General features: G+C 40.9%; 1 protein-coding gene across 1 annotated transcript; it reads left to right on the forward strand.

The window, feature by feature from the left end:
* The first annotated feature begins 18,366 nt into the window (after nucleotides 1-18,366).
* Nucleotides 18,367-20,436, forward strand: LOC134215638 (UDP-glycosyltransferase UGT5-like). The gene is made up of 6 exons (XM_062694784.1): nucleotides 18,367-18,607; nucleotides 18,682-18,769; nucleotides 18,888-19,080; nucleotides 19,140-19,542; nucleotides 19,598-20,043; nucleotides 20,110-20,436. Exons 1-6 carry the CDS (start codon nucleotides 18,449-18,451, stop codon nucleotides 20,432-20,434), a joined length of 1,614 nt encoding a protein of 537 aa, XP_062550768.1. The 5' UTR covers nucleotides 18,367-18,448; the 3' UTR covers nucleotides 20,435-20,436.
* Nucleotides 20,437-20,659: the final 223 nt, after the last annotated feature.

Genomic DNA, 20,659 nt, shown 5'->3' on the forward strand with positions numbered 1-20,659 from the left:
TGCCGTGGCTGCTTCGGCCGAGCTTCCTGGATATCCTAGCGTTATGCGAAGGTCTGTTGCCGAACTACTGAATAACATCTTTGACGGGTGGCTCTCGTACCGAGGTGTCGGATTAAGTTTATCCGGGAACGGAATGACCGTTTCCGAAAGCCAGCCCTCCCAGTGCAGCGTATTTCCGCTGGGGCCGTGGAAATTGTCATTGCTGCCACCATCTCTTCACATAAGCCTGTGCTCATTACGAGGAACTTTGCTAAAGTGATTGCAGCCCTGCAAAGCGACCATCCCAAATACCCCTGGATCCAGAGTATCCTCGGAAACATATAATTTTTGCTTGGAACCCGCGGAATTCCTTCATTAACTCCATGTCCCTCTCTAAATTAAAACCTGGATCAAAAAAATCAATTTGCCAAATTTGGAATCCCAAGGATAAAGTTCGGACCGGGCAAAAGACTATGAATGAGGGCCTTTCCGGTCATCTTGTGAAATCTATGATGTTCACAATAGGGTGGAGCACTGGTGACCTAAATATGAAGTGCTTCGCATATGGGGCACCTTAGCTGATGACGATGTCTCTTTATGTGTGCTTTTCTGTTTCTTGAAATACACAAACAAAGTTCCAAGGTGTTCGAGCACTGGAATCTTTGGGGGAAGGGTCGTTTGGCATAAACTCATTCAGCCGAAAGTCATTCGGTCACTAGGCCTAACATTTGTTCATTTGGTCGAATATGTCATTTAATCAAGTAGGCCCTATAGTCGAAAATGTCGAACAGGTCATTTGACCGAATAGGTCATTTGCCCTTACAGACAGGCCGAGCTATTACAGATGAAGCTGAAGAGATCACAGGAGCCATGCCGGGAGAGGCTACCAAAAGAATGTTGTGCTGGGAGGAACACTGGCGTTTCTTGCTGACCGAGCGACTACAAATGGAGCTGGAGAGGCCACAGGAGCCATGATGGGAGAGGCTGCCAAAAGATGTTGTGCTGGAACCATTCAATATTTTGAAAACGGGAGCAGTATCTCTGGCTTCGTCCAGACGTATACCAATTTCTGTTACCTGGGAGGGAAACTGGCGTTTCTTGCTGACCGTGCGTCTGGGACAGAAATAGGTGTCTACCGCTGACGCAAGCTGGGAGAACCGATGTTTGTTTTACAGCGAGTTGAGCTCGAATTGGATGTAGGTCGAGGTAAGTATGAGCTGCTAGTTGACGTAGCGTTGAGTTTGCGATCGTATTAATGTTTTTACAGCTTGTTTGAAACGCTCATGTTTCAATGTTATAGGCAGATCATTGACACATTTTTTGCTGTGCTGTACTTAGTTTACACTTTATACTTTTCACAGTAAAAAGTGAGAGAAGAGAAATCATTGGTGAGAATTGAGTAGTGAGACGTCTCACTTTTACCAAAATATGCCGTGTGGCGGCTCTTGAAGTGGTCAAAATGGCAAATTTGCAAAATTGTCAATTTTTTTTCAAACCGATGAAATCAAACTATTTGTTTCGCTAGTAGTAAAGTTATTAGTCCAGCTTTCCATTGGTATACAAATGTCGGCATAAGATCAACTAGGGCCAAAGTTATGGATCAAAGACAAAAGGGTGCCCTCAACCGAAGCTCTTCCTCTATTATTTTAATACAATATCTGTATAAAAAGCTTACAGAATTGTATATGCCAAGATTTAATACAATAATTGTCAGATTCGTTTTTCGGGTATAGTTTTGTTTGTGTCTGTAGATAGCTTTCTAAAGTTTCCAAATAATTTACTGGAGGAGTTCTCAAAGGATTACCCGGAGAAATTGGAGACATTATGTAGACATGGCTTATAATGGTTTTGAATGGATTCCTATTGGAATTTTAGGAAAAACTGTCAAGAAACTTGCCAAGGAACCAAAGAAGAATTTCTAAAAACAAAAACCGAAGGAATTCGTAAATTAATTTTCGAAGAAATTCCTTAGCAAATTTCCAAAGCTTAAAGGAATTTCCGTAAATGAATTTCTGAAGGAGTTTTTACAAAATTTTGCAAGGAATTCAAAAGAGTTCTTGGAAGAATTTCTGAGGGCATTTTTGGAAGAATGGCTTAACGATTTTCACAAGGTTTTCCTAAACAAACTTCTGAAGGAATGTGTGGAGGAAATTCCGAACTTATTCCTGAGGGCCGAGGAATACCCGAAAGAGTTTCCGAAAAACATTCTGAATTTCGTTTCCGGAGGAGTTTTTGCAGAACTCCTTGAGGCTATGTCTAAGGGAATTCCTGGCCGAATCTTCAAAGGAATTTCGGGATGAAATTGCGATTCAATAACCGGGAAAAATTCCGTAGGAATTCCTGGAGAAATTCTGAAATTAGTTCAAAAGCACATTTCCTCTGAAATTCTATTAGGAATTTCTTCATAAATTCCTTTGAAAATTTCTCCGGAAATTCCTTCAAAAAATCCTTAATGGATTCCTCTGGAAACTATTTTAGGAATTCTTTCTAGAAGTCTTTTAGAAATACCTTCAAAAACTCTTTTAGCAGTTCATACGGGAATTATTTTCGAAAATCCATTTACGCTCTCTTTCAAAAATGCATTCGAAAATTCATTTGGAAATTCCTAGACAAAACACTCCAGGAATTTCTTTGAAAAATCCTCAAAAAATTCATTTGAAAACACTTTCCTTGCATAAACTAAAAAAATCCGCCAAGAATTTCTTCGAATATTTCTCCAGGGATTTCTTTAAATGTTTCGTTGATAAGCTTCCAAGATTTCTTCAGAAAATTCTTTTAAAATTTCTTCCAGGAAATCCGCTGCAAAATTATTAGAGAATTAAATAGTTTCCTATGGAGTTACTTATTGAATTTTCGAAAGAATAAAACAAAAAAGTTAACAACAAACAAAATTTTCGTAGGAATTCCTGAAACATAAACGTAATGATTTTCTGAAAAAATCCATAATGGAAATTTTAAAGTAATATTCGGAGAAATTTCGTGACAAATGTCCGGAAGAAATCCTTAAGTAATTTTCTATGTTTTTTTAAAGGAATATTTGCGGAGGAATATCTGGAGGAATTTACAAGAAAATATATCAAGTATTCAAAAATTGATTTCAAAATAAAAATGAGTTGTACTGAACAAAAACTGGAAAGCATTCACAGTAGAGATTTAATTATTTTGCTATTATTGGTTTGTCAAATAGGTTAAATGTCTTAATAGCACAAATAAAAAAAAAATCAAAGAAAACTGCAATTAATTGCATATTATTCGGCAACTCGGCCGTACGAAAACCATTTTTTTGTTAAATATCTTGGCTGTGCATCTGCACAGCATATGTTTCGAAATGGACAAATTGATATGAAATTTGCGAAAAAGAATCCACGTGTCTTGGAGGGACTCGAACCCTCAACCTCCTACTCTCTAGATAGGCGTGATAAGGTTGGTTGGAGGTTGGTACCCGGATTCTGATGGCTTTTCCGCAAACGTGACCATTAAGTGGTCTTGTTGTGTAGGGGTTATCACGCCTATCTAGAGAGTAGGAGGTTGAGGGTTCGAGTCCCTCCAAGACACGTGGATTCTTTTTCGCAAATTTCATATCAATTTGTCCATTTCGAAACATTTGCTGTGCATATGCACAGCCAAGATATTTAACAAAAAAAAGAAAACTGGTTAAATGAGTGTCCTGACTCCTGGTTGATTTCAATTAATTAAAAAATTAATATTATCAAGATAATTAATGTGCTACTTAACTTGAAATTTTTGAACTGCAATGATTTGCCTATACCAATGCAAGAGCCTATAAAAATTGGGGCGCTCTGGTCATGTATTCAAGCCTTTACAAAAGCTTATGTACTACAACACACACTTTTTGCAAGTCCCCTACAGGTTTAGGTGCTTAGGGACTGACTTAGAGACACCCACCATCACTTGAATGAGATTTGAAATTGAATTTTGACGAGTTCCATTTTAATAACATTTATGAACTATCATAAGACAAGTTTAGTACTATGCCAATTAATTCCACCACGTTGTTTTGCTTTACAGATACGAATGTTGTCCTCAAATTGTTCTTTACTCAACTCAAGTTAATTGTATTTTTTTATTGCGATTAGTCATCGGCGTGGCAGAATTATGATCGGCGACGCACAGGTCTACTGAGGAGTGATAACCATTCTTGTTTATGTTTTAGGCTCGAATTCCGTCGTGAATAATAGGTGAAACAGAAAATAATGAAGCAAAAAAAGCATTTGATCTTGTAGAACTCATTTTTTGTTTATCTCCTAAGCTCGCTTTAAAAAAAGGTGTTTGAGACATTCTCCACACAAAAAACTACAAACAATCATTCTTGGCACGTTGTTAGTACAATCAAAGTTAATTGCCTATTTCCGGGGATTAAACCATCCGACTTGGACGTTAATTTACAATGTTATGAAAACTCATATGTGGATATGTACGTTATGTGGAAGATATTGATTTGGAAAATGTATTGGAGGTAACCACTTTCCCTTCGATGGGACTCGAACCCATGACCCTACAGTACGCTAGCTTGGTGCTTTAACTAACTAAGCTACGAAGGGCCTCCGTCGGCCTTCGCAACCTAGTGGCTACTGAACGAGCTCGAGATTCTGAGCTTGACGACCGACTGGCAAATAGCTTACACAACCTCACTTGATCAGTACAGTTGCTGATGAAGAATGTGTACAGCCGCCAGACATTCTAAATACTCACGCTCCTCTAATGTGGACGTGTACTATACACATGTGGAAGTATTGGCTTGAGAAAATGGATTGCGAGTGATTTGACTATGCGTCCAATTTGGGAATCTCGAGCTCGTTCAGTAGCCGCTAGGTTGCGAAGGCCGACGGAGGTCCTTCGTAGCTTAGTTGATTAAGGCACCAGTCTAGCGTACTGTAGGGTCATGGGTTCGAGTCCCATCGAAGGGAAAGTGGTTACCTCCAATACATTTTCCAAATCAATATCTTCCACATAACGTACATATCCACATATGAGTTTTCATAACATTGTAAATTAACGTTGTTAGTATTTTATTAGCATTTCCTCAGTTATTAGTTAAAAGATTTTATATGCTCGCACATTTAAATCAATCATTTCGCAGATTTCGGTGAGTTATGATGAAATTCACCGAAATCTCAACAGCAGAATTGTTCCGTAATTATTTCACCGATTTTCTGTGATTTATTTCTTTATTTAACTCTCAAAACCACCGAATATCTTATAAGTTCTTTACCAAACAGTTCTGTTGTAGGTAAGGATGAAACGATACTACTGAGGTATCGATACTTTTACTTTAACCTTCTTCGGATATTAGGAAAAACTTACGAATAAGATGTTAGGGTCATATTGACCCAGAAATGTAAATGCTTATAAAACAGTCAAATTATAGCCGAATTACAAAGTTTACATACCGTTCGAAAGATAAACTCATCAATGTTGTGGCTATGTGGTGATATGCTGAATCTGGAGACAATGGCCACCGGGAAACTACTTCCACGGGGACCATGTCGGTCATACAAGGGGAGCATAAAAATCGCTCAATGTATGGCTTTCGATCTCTAATTCTTCATAGATTCTCTTAAAACGGTAATGTATGGTCCATGAGAGGGCTTCCGACGAAAGTGGCCACTCCTGGTACATGCAAGGTGCCCCCGGGGAACCTGCAGGAGGGGACATTTCCGTTTTATCACCAAAATATGCCATGCGGCGGCTCTTTTGCCATGATTTTCCACCAAACAGATGGTTATGCGCTCGAAATCGATAAGTGACCACATTGACCACTCTTGGTACCTATGAGGGACCCCCAGGGAACCCGTAGAATGGGACATTTCCGTTTCAACACCGAAATATGCCGTGCAGCGGCTCTTTCGTCATGATTTTCCACAAAATAGATGATTATGCGCTTGAAATCGATAAGTAACCACATTGGCCACTGTTGGAACCTATGCGGCGCCTTTGGGGAATCCGTAGAAAGGGACATTTCCGTTTTAACACCAAGATATGCCGTGTGACAGCTCGTTTGTCATGATTTTCCATCAAACAGAGGATTATGCGCCTGAAATCGATAAATGACCACATTGGCCACTCTTGAAACCAATGAGATGCCCTCGGGGATCCCGTAGAAGGTGACATTTCCGTTTTTATACCGAGTATACATTTTCCATTCTGGAACCTATGAAGTATTGAAAATCATTATGAAAGAGCCGCCGCACGGCATATTTTAGAGTTGAAATGGGAATGTCCCCTCCTACGGGTTCTTCGGGGCCCCTAATAGGTTCCAAGAGTGGCCGCCGCACGGCATATTGTAGTGCTCAAACGGAAATATCTCCTTTTACGGATTCACCGGGGGCCCCTCATAAGCTTCAAACGGGGCCAATGTAGTCACTTATCGATTTCGAGCGCATGACCATCTGTTTGGTGGTCGCCGCCGCACGGCGTATTTCGAAGTTGAAACGGATATGTCCAATTCTACGGGTTCCCTAGGAGCCCCTTATAGGTTATAGAGTGGCCAATAAGGTCAATTATCGATTTCAAGCGCATAATCATCTATTTTGTGGAAAATCATGACGAAAGACGACATATTTTAATGTTAAAACGGTTCCCCGAGGGCACCTCATAGGCTCTAAGAGTGGTCAATGTGGTCAATTATCGATTTCGAGCGCATAATCATCTATTTTGTGGAAAATCATGACGAAAGAGCCGCCGCATGGCATATTTTGGTGCTAAAACGGAATTGTCCCCTCCTGCAGGTTCCCCGGTGGCACCTTGCATGTACCAGGAGTGGCCACTTTCGTCGGAAGCCCTCTCATGGACCATACATTACCGTTTTAAGAGAATCTATGAAGAATTAGAGATCGAAAGGCATATATGGAGCGATTTTTATGCTCCCCTTATATGACCGTCAAGGTCCCCGTGGAAGTCGTTTCCCGGTGGCCATTGTCTCCAGAACCAGCATATTACCACATAGCCACAAAATTGATGAGTTTATCTATGAACTATGAGAACGGTATATAAACTTTGTAATTCGGTTATAATTTGACTGTTTTATAAGTATTTACATTTCTGGGTCAATATGACCCTAACATCTTATTCGTAACTTTTTTTGTGAGGTCGTTCCTGTTGCACCTTAAAATACTTTTTTCATGTCAAATGCTTCATTTCCACCAAATTTTAAAAGTCAAGAAATTTCAGAACGATCGGATTATCAGGTAAAAAGTTATTCTACTTTGAAGTTTCGTTTTGGGTCATATTGACCCCAACATAAGAGTGATTCAAATTTTGTCTTTTGTGACCCCTGATGCTTAAACGATTGCATTTGCCTTTTTATTAATCCACCGAATTTTTTCGCTAATTTGGATGTAAATTGAGTGATCACGACCGGTCTGAAGTTTGTATGAAAATTACTACGGAAACAGTAACTTTCATGGAAAACCGTTCCCCAACGCTTCCCTTTAAGCTCTGAAAATATATGAGTACATCGGAAACGTCAAAAAATTTACAAGGAAACAGGCCGTCTTTGTTGCGAAACGATTTGAGGCTCGCAAAAAAAGTTATTAAGGAAATAGTAAATCCTGAGAAATTCAATTAACATGTAAAAGAATAACATCAATATCAATAATGAACATTTTTGTTTTCTTCATAACTTTTCTTCCAAACAAGGAAGTATTCTGTGTTGTAGGCAATGTGTTGATTATATGTAAATAGTTCATGGGCCACCTCACGGAACGGTCTTTCACATAAGGGTCAGTTTTCACAGTAATTTCCATACAAACTTCAAATGACGTGTGCACAGTCAAACTACATCCAAAATTGTTAAAAAATTAGGAGTATTATTAAAATGGCAAATGTAATCGTTTGAGCATCGGGGGGCAAAAAAGTCAAAATTTGAATCACTCTACCCCAACATCTTACTAAGGTTAAAGTAGTATCATATAAAAGTATCGACAGCATTAAATATCGAATTAAAAGTTCGATACCTACTCCTATCATATGAGTTCATTTCATTTCATTTCATTTATTTAGTTAACATCTAAACAGATAACACTGAATCAACAATTTGACGCCACAATGCACGGTTCGAGGCCGCATCTCTCCATCCTCGGATACGCCCCACGCTCGCCAAGTCGTTCTGCACCTGGTCTGCCCATCTCGCTCGCTGCGCTCCACGCCGTCTCGTACCTGCCGGATCGGAAGCGAACACCATCTTTGCAGGGTTGCTGTCCGGCATTCTTGCAACATGTCCTGCCCATCGTACCCTTCCGGCTTTAGCCACCTTCTGGATACTGGGTTCGCCGTAGAGTTGGGCGAGCTCATGGTTCATTCTTCGCCGCCACACACCGTCTTCTTGCACACCGCCAAAGATGGTCCTAAGCACCCGTCTCTCGAATACTCCGAGTGCTTGCAAGTCCTCCTCGAGCATTGTCCATGTTTCATGTCCGTAGAGGACAATCGGTCTTATTAACGTCTTGTACATGACACATTTGGTGCGGTGGCGAATCATTTTCGACCGCAGTTTCTTCTGGAGCCCGTAGTAGGCCGACTTCCACAGATGATGCGCCTTCGTATTTCACGACTAACGTTGTTGTCAGCCGTTAGCAAGGATCCGAGGTAGACGAATTCCTCGACCACCTCGAAGGTATCCCCGTCTATCGTAACACTGCTTCCCAGGCGGGCCCTGTCGCGCTCGGTTCCGCCCACAAGCATGTACTTTGTCTTTGACGCATTCACCACCAGTCCAACTTTTGTTGCTTCACGTTTCAGGCGGGTGTACAGTTCTGCCACCTTTGCAAATGTTCGGCCGACAATGTCCATGTCATCCGCGAAGCAAATAAATTGACTGGATCTGTTGAAAATCGTACCCCGGCTGTTACACCCGGCTCTCCGCATGACACCTTCTAGCGCAATGTTGAACAACAGGCACGAAAGTCCATCACCTTGTCTTAGTCCCCGGCGCGATTCGAACGAACTGGAGTGTTCGCCCGAAATCTTCACACAGTTTTGCACACCATCCACCGTTGCTTTGATCAGTCTGGTAAGCTTCCCAGGGAAGCTGTTCTCGTCCATAATTTTCCATAGCTCTACGCGGTCTATACTGTCGTATGCCGCCTTGAAATCAACGAACAGATGGTGCGTTGGGACCTGGTATTCACGGCATTTTTGAAGGATTTGCCGTACAGTAAAGATCTGGTCCGTTGTCGAGCGGCCGTCAACGAAGCCGGCTTGATAACTTCCCACGAACTCGTTCACTAATGGTGACAGACGACGGAAGATGATCTGGGATATCACTTTGTAGGCGGCATTAAGGATGGTGATCGCTCGAAAGTTCTCACACTCCAGTTTGTCGCCTTTCTTGTAGATGGGGCATATAACCCCTTCCTTCCACTCCTCCGGTAGCTGTTCGGTTTCCCAGATTCTGACTATCAGTTTGTGCAGGCAAGTGGCCAGCTTTTCCGGGCCCATCTTGATGAGCTCAGCTCCGATACCATCCTTACCAGCTGATTTATTGGTCTTTAGCTGTTGAATGGCATCCTTAACTTCCCTCAAGGTGGGGGCTGGTTGGCTTCCATCGTCCGCTGAACTGACGTAGTCATCTCCTCCGCTGCCTTGACTTTCACTGCCTGTACTCTCAGCGCCATTCAGATGTTCCTCGTAGTGCTGCTTCCACCTTTCGATCACCACACGTTCGTCCGTCAAGATGCTCCCATCCTTATCCCGGCACATTTCGGCTCGCGGCACGAAGCCTTTGCGGGATGCGTTGAGCTTCTGATAGAACTTGCGTGTATCTTGAGAACGGCACAGCTGTTCCATCTCCTCGCACTCCGCTTCTTCCAGGCGGCGTTTCTTCTCCTGAAAAAGGCGGGTCTGCTGTCTCCGCTTCCGTCTATAACGTTCCACGTTCTGCCGGGTACCTTGCTGCAGCGCAACCGCCCGCGCTGCGTCCTTCTCCTCCAGAATCTGTCTGCACTCTTCGTCGAACCAATCGTTCCGTCGACTTCGACCCATATACCCGACGTTGTTCCCCGCTGCGTCGTTAATGGCTGCTTTAACTGTACTCCAGCAGTCCTCAAGAGGGGCCCCATCGAGCTCACCCTCTTCCGGCAACGCTGCCTCGAGATGCTGCGCGTATGCAGTGGCGACATCAGGTTGCTTCAGTCGCTCTAGGTCGTACCGCGGCGGTCGTCGGTACCGAACATTGTTGATGACGGATAGTTTTGGGCGCAGTTTAACCATCACCAGATAGTGGTCAGAGTCGATGTTAGCGCCACGATATGTCCTGACGTCGATAATGTCGGAGAAGTGCCGTCCATCAATCAGAACGTGGTCGATTTGTGATTCTGTCTGCAGTGGTGATCTCCAGGTGTACCGATACGGGAGGCTGTGTTGGAAGTAGGTGCTACGAATGGCCATATTCTTGGAGGCGGCGAAATCAATTAGTCGTAGGCCGTTTTCGTTCGTCAGCCGGTGAGCGCTGAACTTTCCAATAGTCGGTCTAAACTCCTCCTCTTGGCCAACCTGAGCGTTCAAATCTCCTATGATGATTTTGACGTCGTGTCTTGGGCAGCTGTCGTACTCACGTTCCAGCTGCGCGTAGAATGCGTCCTTATCATCATCAGTGCTTCCGGAGTGTGGGCTATGGACGTTGATTATGCTGAAGTTGAAGAACCGGCCTTTGATCCTCAACCTGCACATTCTTTCATTGATCGGCCACCACCCGATCACGCGCCTTTGCATATCGCCCATCACTATGAAAGCTGTTCCCCGCTCGTGTGTGTTGCCGCAGCTCTGGTAGATGGTATGATTACCTCTAAACGTTCGCACCATTGATCCCTTCCAACAAACCTCCTGCAGCGCTACGATGCCGAATCCACGGTCCTTGAGCACATCGGCGAGTATGCGTGTGCTCCCGATGAAGTTGAGAGATTTGCAGTTCCACGAACCGAGTTTCCAATCGCTAGTCCCTTTTCGTCGCAGTGGTCTTCGCCGATGGTTCCGGTCCGTACTCTCTTGTTGATTGTTCGTTGCTTATGATTTTTAAAGGCTGGCTTGCAGGGCCTGACACCAAACCCCTAAATTTCCGGAGGACCATTCCTCCTTATTTCCGGTGGACCATGGTGCACAGTTTCACTTAGAGTCCCTCGCTGGCACTCGGACGATGATCAGCCGCCCCTAACATGGAGAACAGACGCTGTTGTGAGCCGATCCTGACAGAACAGACGCTCAATAAGATTTGCACCTCCGGAAGGAGCAACCCCCTTCCCTGTCAGCATACGACCATAGTTCCCACCGGGGTTGGTTACCCGATCTTCCCTAAGGTTGCTCGTATCCCGGCCAGCACCGCGGGAGGTAGGGATAGGAGTTGCTGGGTAAGAGGCTAAGGACCGCGAGATGGGGTCTATTTTATTCCTTCAGGTACGCGAAGTACCAATGGTACGCTTTACCCAGCATTTGTCGTATCATATGAGTACTCATTTGAAGTGAAATTCAAATCACTTAGAGAGCGGGACCATTTGGGCAGCACCCCCTATTCCCGTTCGCAACGTTAATAACTTGACCGCGTTTCAACCAAATGGCTTGATTTTTTGTACATCACTAGATATCGACAGTAACTAACCAGTAAAGTAGTAAAAAACAAATAATTCGACTGCAATGCGCTCGAGTAATGACCGTTGCTGACGAAAATAGGGGTGCCGCACAAATGGTTCTCTACCTTATGTCACTGTCAAGTAGTTATTGATTATTTATGTTGGATGAAACACTAAATAGTGGAAGTATTAAGCTCATTTCAATACTACATATTTTAATTACTACTTTAATTTACTTATCTCGCGGATACTAAAGCTGTTAAACTTTATTTCACGTGAAACATCATTGAAACAATATGTAAACCAATTGCATCTTTTGATCATCAAATATATTTTTCGGTATTTTTTAATTCATGTTCCTGAAGATGCAAATCTCTCTGATGCTTTCCATTATGAGATTATTGCAACACAGCTGCAAATATTAGTTCAAAGCCGAAATTACCCGAGATGTTTGAGTATAGCGACCAGTTTTTTTCTTGGGTCAGTCCGAGACACTGTATGCATTATTTATTTTGAAAGCAAAGAATTTTATGTCGTATCAACCCTCAATACCTAGTATCATGCCAACTACTCGATTTCTTAGAAACGATCACTTTGGATTTTCTTAATATTTTTGAAAGAATTAGTTTACAATCTTGATATCGATAGTTCCATTTTTCCTGGGAATCAACTTCCCGAAAAACGGGAAATAAAATGTTAACTTCTCGGGATTTACCGGGATCCCGAGAAATAAAACAATTATGCGAAACTTAAAATCGTTACGTAAAATAATAACTTAGAATAAAAATATACTCTCGACCTCAAGAAATTGATACTTGCTACATTGTGCAAAATATATTAAAGTGTTGGTGAAAAGTCTGAAATTTTTTCTCTGTTTAGTTTGATAAGCGTTACCTTTGTCTGCAAAACGTTCGCTATATAATGAGCTCAGATGGCGAAGTTTCAGCATCTGCTCTCGTTAGATGGATTGATTCTTCCTTGATATTGAGGAGAAGAAAACTTTGTTCTGTTATTGCCGGAGGTTTTCTAACATCAACCATTCTGGTACTCGTCCGTATATTTTCTAAATGCAAACAATATTCCGGTCAAATTTGATTTATATGTAATACGAACCTTGATACGAACACTTGAGCACATTTCGCCTATGAATTTGAAGTATGTTAGCATTAAATGTTTTTTTTTTCGTAAGCGAAAAAGTAATTTCAGACGAGCGTTTTATGGTCGTACCACAAGTAACAATCGCAATGCTTCGAAGATTTATGCTAGTTTTATAGAGGTTTTATTACGGCATGTAGAAATGCTTAAAGTTTTATTTTGGTTTTATACAGTTGTCATTTAATCAGATCCTTAAGAGTACTTGTGAACTACGTTTTAAATTCCAATATAAAACCACTGCTCTTTAGGTTTTATAATGCTCCTGTGTTCCTCCTCAGAGCTAAAAAATGGAACCGACATAAAGCCAGCAGTTAAGTTTTATGTTGGTATTGATCAAGACTTATAAAAACTGCCAAGCTTCGTAAAGTCCTGTATAAACCCACATATAACCTTTAATCCTGATGAAGACCCGCTTAGGAGCACGAAGCTTTAAATTACTACAATGGATAGAAACCAAATTTCACCAGAAACCAAATTGTTTGACCCACGAAAGTCTTTTCATTTCAGTCGAAAAAAAAACCAAATGCAGTATTTTCTACGTCGTTAATTATGTAAAGGAACTGTTCCGATCTCCATCTCACAGAACATGTTCATCTCATCGGAAGGCAAAGAAATGCGCCACCAATTTCGTCGCTTCTTTTTGTCAACATGCGTGCACAAATCACAAATCAAATACCTTTCCATTGCTCTGCTTTTAATGGGATGAATATCTGAGCCATGAGATGAAATCCAGGAGCAGTTCCCTTATATATTTAAGTCGTCGAAAAACTGTTTAAAACAGCATTTGGCGATGAGAGAAATGAAAATATGTTTTTCATCCCTACATGTTTTACCACTTTAACACGATTAAAACACTTTCATGGTTCAAAATGTACCATTTAACAATTGTCACTATAATATGCTATTTAGTTGTAATACTTATTTTTAGAATTACATACTTGGATGTGATGCCGAAGGCAAACAAAGTTTGTTAATATTTTTATATCTATTTACGTTGTCATGTTGTCATTAAAAATAAAACTACCAAGCTTTTAGTTTGACCAAGATAAAACTTGCTAGTCTTGAGAAAGGCCAAGTTAAAACCTCTATTTGTTTGAAATGCCAAGATAGGGCCAGTTCAGGAGTAGTGGTTATATACAAGCATATTTTATGCAATCAAAGTTTTATTCGAAAAAATGTCGCCGATATGAAAAAATAATGAATTTCATAATCGAAATATTATGCACATTTATGTTTCACCTTACAAACGGTAAAATTAGTCATATTTATAAGTTTTAAGAATAATGCTTTGATTATTTGATCCAACAAAGTTATTTTTCATTGAAATTATTTCGAAAGTAATTAAATAAGGCAATTAATTAAACGTGAAAAATTCGAAATAATAACAAATTAACGAAGCGCATTGTAAAAATACTGATTATTTATCATGGTTTCACCATGAAAAATCCCTGGCATGCCTTCAAACATGCATAGACCACTAAAAGCCAGATATGAACTTTTATTTAACATGGCTGATAATAATTCTTATATTTTTGTTGCTGACATGTAATCCATGTATTGCAGGAAGAAAAACATATTCCTATTCGAGTGCAAACCATAAACAAATAATCAACCTGAGAGTTGACAACTGTCTGTGGCTCATTTGTTATATCATAGTCATGAAGTGGTTGTATCATTGTCATGTAGTGGTTTTCAAAACCACCAAGTCTGGAGGAGGTTTTGTGTTGCATGTTTTATGTGAGACTTGAAGTATATTATAAAACTGTTGGTTCTGAACTGGAATGCATATCAGGTTTTAATGATTGCAATAAAACTGGGCCAATTAGCTGTACCATGGTTATATAGAAAACTACAGGAGGTTGTGGAAACTGCGAGGACTGCATGGGAGGTTTTGAGATTAGGGTTTGAAGAACGCTATAAAACTCTGATACAACCTCAATTGTTACTTGGGACTTTACGAATCCTAACTATCAATAATAAATGTCACCTGTCATAAGACGAGTTTATACAATCCCATTGAATTCCACCACTTAATTGTATCTTGACAGATACGTATTTCGACCTCATTTCGACTTAGTCGAGTCAAGTACGAGACACTGAAGACGGCCTTACCTTTGAGGTCAAAATACGTATCTGTCAAGATACAATTAAGTGGTGGAATTCAATGGGATTGTATAAACTCGTCTTATGACAGGTGAAAACATTCCAATAAAAAGCTCAAAATAATTTTCTTATCAATAATAAATGATTATTTCTGTCAAACTTTGTTAGAAATTTCGATGAGCATCAGAAACGCATAAAATTGCATAAGTTTGGTGAGTTTTAGTCATTAGACTGTTATAATGACCTTATAGTAAAAACCTAAAATATGTTAACTTTTGTACTCTGACATATCCAGACAGTAAATACTCAATAGATCATTATAGTTTAGAAAAATAAAGACATATCTCAAAACAAAAACGAGTGTTCGGAACATGAGTCTGCCAAAGCCTACCAAAGCCGTCACTGCTTGTTTAAATATCTGCGATCTGGAGAAAATTTGTCGCTCTGCACAATTAAATAACTTTGTTATGTGTATTAAATATAAATTTCATTATGGGAACAGTGAGAAGAAAATAAAATTGATACTCCCTCATCAAATTTGCAAAATTAGAAAAAGATTTCCAAATACTTTAACCATAGATCACAGTCGTCCCCAAAAAATGGTAAATACTTGAACATAATGATTTCCCGGAAACTAAAGTGTGCATCTCGGGAACCGGGAATCCCGGGAAAATTGATTTCCCGGGAAATCGTTTCCGGGAAAGGAACCCCTAATCGTAGCTCTGCGGTTTGCGCACCGGTCGTCTGAGCGTATGGTATTCCAGTAGATAATAACAGATTTATATCAGAAGTTTCTATTTTGTTACGGCATTTTTTTATAACAGAGATTGTTTTGAAACATGTACCATTAGTAGTTAAAATACCAAAAATTGTAACCAAATTTCTTCTAGATTTAACAAAAACGTTAATAAATATGTTTTCAATTGAACAAAAATATAACTCGATGTGTTACATGAAAAGTAATGTGCTTCATGTGTTTTCCTGATTAAATTTTTGATGATGGACAACGTCTTACGCGAAGGTAGGGTAAGACGGTATAATGCACCTCACCTGGCCAAAACGCCCCCCTTTGATTTCCAGAAAACTATAATTAACTAAGGGTCGAAACCAGTTGGTACCTATAAATATTTGCAAAACTGTCATACTATGTGAATGTGAAAGTATTTTTGTATTACATAATGAAAATATTGGCAAAATACAAAAATTTACAGTTTTGATGTAACTTTCAATTTTGTTAAGAAAATTATTTTGAGCTTTTTAGTGGAATGTCTTCACTTGTTATAAGACGAGTTTGTACAATCCCATTTAATTCCACCACTTAATTGTACCTTGACAGATACGTATTTCGACCTCAACAGTAAGGTCGTCCTCAGTGTCTCGTACTTGACTCGACTTGCGAGACACTGAGGACGACCTTACTGTTGAGGTCGAAATACGTATCTGTCAAGGTACAATAATGTCTCAAGTCGAGTCAAGTACGAGACATCGAGGACGACCTTACTGTTGAGGTCGAAATACGTATCTGTCAAGGTACAATTAAGTGTTGGAATTAAATGGGATTGTACAAACTCGTCTTAAGACAAGTGAATCTTACGCTTTTGCCTGCAAGAATACCCTTGGCACGCAGGTCGTCTAATTTTCAAAATGAAAAGTAAAACCTCGGGTATCTTCTGCGATGAGTACAATTATTCCCACCCAAGAAGATTTCTTGTTCGGTCCACAGAAAAAGCTATTTCCGAATTGGCAATTACCCGCAGAAATAACTGAATACTGCTTACACTAAAACATTGTTGCCATGAAAGATTTCGGAATCATTAAGTGATTTTTACTCTGGTTGATCAATCAGTTCATGACAAAACTAGGCGATAACTTTTAATACGATAAAATACGGCAAACTTGGAAAACAAAACAGATTAATGCTCCATTCATAAGTCATCGCGTACTTCAAACAAAATTACACGTCATGTCTTCAAACTCGAACGTGGGCAATCGGTATTTGCTCTTTCGCAGCCGCGATACTTTATCGGTGCAATGGGCCACCCAGTGCTATCAGTGATTGGAGACCGCTTATCATTAGAGGTGGGCGCTCCGCTCAGGAGCTGTTCGAAAGATTCGCTTCCTTACATTGAGCTGATGAGCCATGGATCTTTTTTAAAGAAGCCCAGCTCAGCAGCTCACTTTAAATTGATGAAATCATTGTCAAACACGCGCCTAGAGAAACTCCCTCGAGCGTACCCACTCGAGTACGCGCGCTGTTGTATTTTGTACAGCACAAACGAAAATACCACGCTCGCGGTACACAACACAAGCGAGCTTGTATGAGCATTCCAGTCCAGTACCGCGCACGTGCTGATCGTTTATTATTTGCACCTCAAGCACCATCAAGCCAAGCGACAGAACCATCTAGCCAAGCAACAGAAATCATTTCTGCTACAGAGGAATAAGAAACACACAAGCAAAAATAATCCTGCTTGCCGCCTATTTCTTAACCCATACCCACATACTCGGCGCTACGAACGGACACACAAAAGATACCTAGTAGTGCGGTAGCGAACGAACCGTACTAAGCAAAGATCCGAAGATCCGAACAACTCTCAGTTCCGCTCATGTCGTCGTCCAGCTCGAAATTGCTGTGACATGGAAGCGAGAGCTGCGCCACTAGCTCAGATCCGTGCGACACGGATCTCGATCCGGATCAGTCGCGACCGATTCTAGCGAGCGAACCGTGTGGTTCAAACGAACCGAGCTGGGTGCTGTGTCTTGCACGGAGCGGATCTTTTGCTTGCGACGGGTTTTCCCGCCAGCATACTGCTACATGTGCACTCGGTTTGTTTGTAGCACCGTGCTCTGTATTTTTTTACTCTCTTGATTTTATTTCTCTCGCCTTTCGGGAACCAATATAGATGAATGGGCTCGCTTGTATGAAAATGTCAACTACGCATGGTTAGAAGGGTTAGAAGCGCGCGCAAACAAGGCATTGATTTACTGCACCCAGTATGAAGAGAAAACTTATGACACGTGATATGGTTCATTATACATATCAGAGACTAGGGACTGAATTATTTAAATTAACGATTTGAGAAACGTTATCAATAAAATGCAACTTAGAATTATGAATAGAAAATAATGTTGAGTTAGTTTTTTGTATAGAAATAAATGTTATGGTTCTCCTAGACTTCAAAACTAGACAGAAAAAAAGGTCAGAAAAAAGCGTAATAAATGTTATTAGTTTAAAATTGTCGGTTTTTCAATAGAAATTATTACCTCACTGTAGCTAAACATTTTAAAAATTTCAAAGAAAGGTAAACAGATGAATGATGAATGAATGAATAAATTAATGAATGACATAAATTTTTCAAATTTTTGAACAATAATTAAAATAATAATATTAACAATTATGTTTTATTATATGTAGCATTAAAGAACTGAAGAGCTGATCCAAGGAGCTGACTCTTTTCAATGAAGCTGAACGGATCAGATCCGCTCACTGCAATGAGCTGTTTTGCCCATCTCTACTTATCATCGGCGTATACGGCAACGAAAGGTGCCAGACCCCGAATCGACACTCTCCGAGTTCGGTACTTAGTCTTAATTATTCGTTCATTGTGGGCAGCTTTCACTAAAACGCAATGAAATTTCAAATTTCGAGTGTGTTTTTGCTTCTATCATTCGCCGCAGGAGTTCAGGTGAACGGTTCTAAGATTCTTGCGGTATTTCCAAGCACAAGCAAGACAAACTACATCCTTGGGCAGGTTTTATTTGAGCAACTGGCATCGAGGGGCCACGAGGTAGGTGCTCTGCCGACGAAAGTCACGTTTCCGTAGGTGTGGAGTAACCTCTTCATTAAACATTCCTTCCGCAGATAACAGTGATAAGCCCGTTCGAAATCCAGTATGACAGTGAAAACATCAAGCAAATCAAACTGACCGGAATGTTTGCTCATCTAGAAGGTAGGAACGATGTGGACGTGGTTGACCGAACGAAGCGGTTGACTGCTTATCAGAATTTGTTGTGATGCCTTTAGACGTAATACTTTGGCGCTGTTTATGAGTTCGCTACTTACTACAGATTACGGAATGAATACAAACATATTCACCAAATGGGACAAGTCGAGCTTCTATGGGAACAATAACTTGATCTTCGGAACGGCTGCCATGGCGGACTACGCATTGGGTCATCCGAAGGTTCAGGAGCTGCTCAGTTCGGACACTTCGTTTGATCTGCTGTTAGTGGATCATGTGCTTTGTGACAGCTTATTGGGGTACAGTTGCATTGAATTGAACATGCATTCAAATTAATTGATTATTTTTCATTTTTTAGTTTGGCCAATCGCTACGACATACCGGCAGTGGTGTTCAGCTCGACAACAACGAACAAGTTTACAAACGAGATGGTGGCTAATCCACACAACCCCGCCTATAACGCAATCAGTTCTTTGGGATATTCTGATAAAATGACTTTTGTTGAACGACTTTGGAACACTGTTGTTTCGATTTCTGAACAGTTCAACTACAAATATCTATATTTACCAGCACAGGAAGCAGTTTATCAGAGGCACTTTGGCAAGAAAAACCTACCCCCGTTATTGGATGTCATCCACAATGTCAGTGTCGTTCTGGTTAATTCACATCCCATGATCAACTATCCGCGACCAGTTGTTCCCAGTATGATCGAGGTCGGTGGATTTCACCTCAAGAAGTTTGACGATAATGGTCTGTCACAGGTAAATTTGAATGCTTCATGACGGTAAAAAGTTGCTCACCAATGGATCGCTTTAGGACGTCATCAACTGGGTTGAAGCGGCCAAAGGTGGTGTTATCTATTTTAGCATGGGTGGTAATGCCAAGTCAATCGATTTGCCAGCCAATGTAAGGAAGGCCTTCACCGGAGCTTTCGCGCAGCTATCTGGAACGCTCATTATCTGGAAGTGGGAAAACGCTACATTGGAGAATCAGAGCTCCAACGTGATCATAGGACCATGGATGCCGCAGAAGGAATTGTTAGCCCATCCAAACGTGAGGTTGCACATCACTCACGGAGGTTTGCTGGGAATGATGGAATCGGTACAGTACGGGAAACCGATTCTGGGACTGCCACTTGCTGGAGAGCAAGAAATTTTAGTTAACAAAGCTGTTGCAGAAGGATATGGTCTCAAGTTGGACTATCAGAACATCACTCAGGAGGTTGTGCTTGAGTCCATCAAACGAATTTTGGATAACTCCTCGTAAGTTGCATGTCAAATTCATGGAAAGCTATACTCAGTGACGTACTTCATATTTTCCTACTACAGATTCCGGGACAATGCTCTCAAAACGTCCCGGCAATTTCGGGAGCAGCCGCTGAACTCTATGGACAAGGCCATGTACTACATAGAGTATGCCATGAAGAATGATGGCGGAGTTCAGACACTTCGCTCAGGGGCGCTAGATTTGAACTTTTGGGAACGACACCTCGTTGACGTTGCTCTCTGTATCGTTGCAATTTGTCTGTTGCCTGTAGTCCTAATTGCCATTTTCATCCAGATAATTCTTAGGAAAAGTCATCAGAGAAAATTGGTTACTAACAGGAGTGGATCGGCAAAGAGAAAAGACGCAATAAAGAAGAAGACTAACTAATATTTGGTAACTGTTATTTAGTTTCCATAGACACACAGAATCTCGATGAATTCATCGGCAGCACGCTGATAGGAAGGACCAAGGTTTGTCTTTCTCCTTGTTGGAGTGTTGGAGAAATCAATGTCAAATCTCTATCATCCAGTACTTTCGCGCGAGCAGGTTGAACCAATCGATATTATCTAATTATTATCTTGTAATCATCTATCACAAATGCAACAGAAACCG

The sequence above is a fragment of the Armigeres subalbatus genome, chromosome 2 (genome assembly GCF_024139115.2).
Source record: "Armigeres subalbatus isolate Guangzhou_Male chromosome 2, GZ_Asu_2, whole genome shotgun sequence".
In the NCBI taxonomy this organism is placed as follows: Eukaryota; Metazoa; Arthropoda; class Insecta; order Diptera; family Culicidae; genus Armigeres; species Armigeres subalbatus.

Bases quoted from the DNA above. Each gene is read 5' to 3' on its own strand.
- LOC134215638 (XM_062694784.1), top strand. From the start codon at position 18,449: ATGAAATTTCAAATTTCGAGTGTGTTTTTGCTTCTATCATTCGCCGCA. The intron at 18,608-18,681 runs GTAGGTGCTCTG...TTCCTTCCGCAG, and splicing joins TGGCATCGAGGGGCCACGAG to ATAACAGTGATAAGCCCGTT. The intron at 19,081-19,139 runs GTACAGTTGCAT...TTCATTTTTTAG, and splicing joins CTTTGTGACAGCTTATTGGG to TTTGGCCAATCGCTACGACA.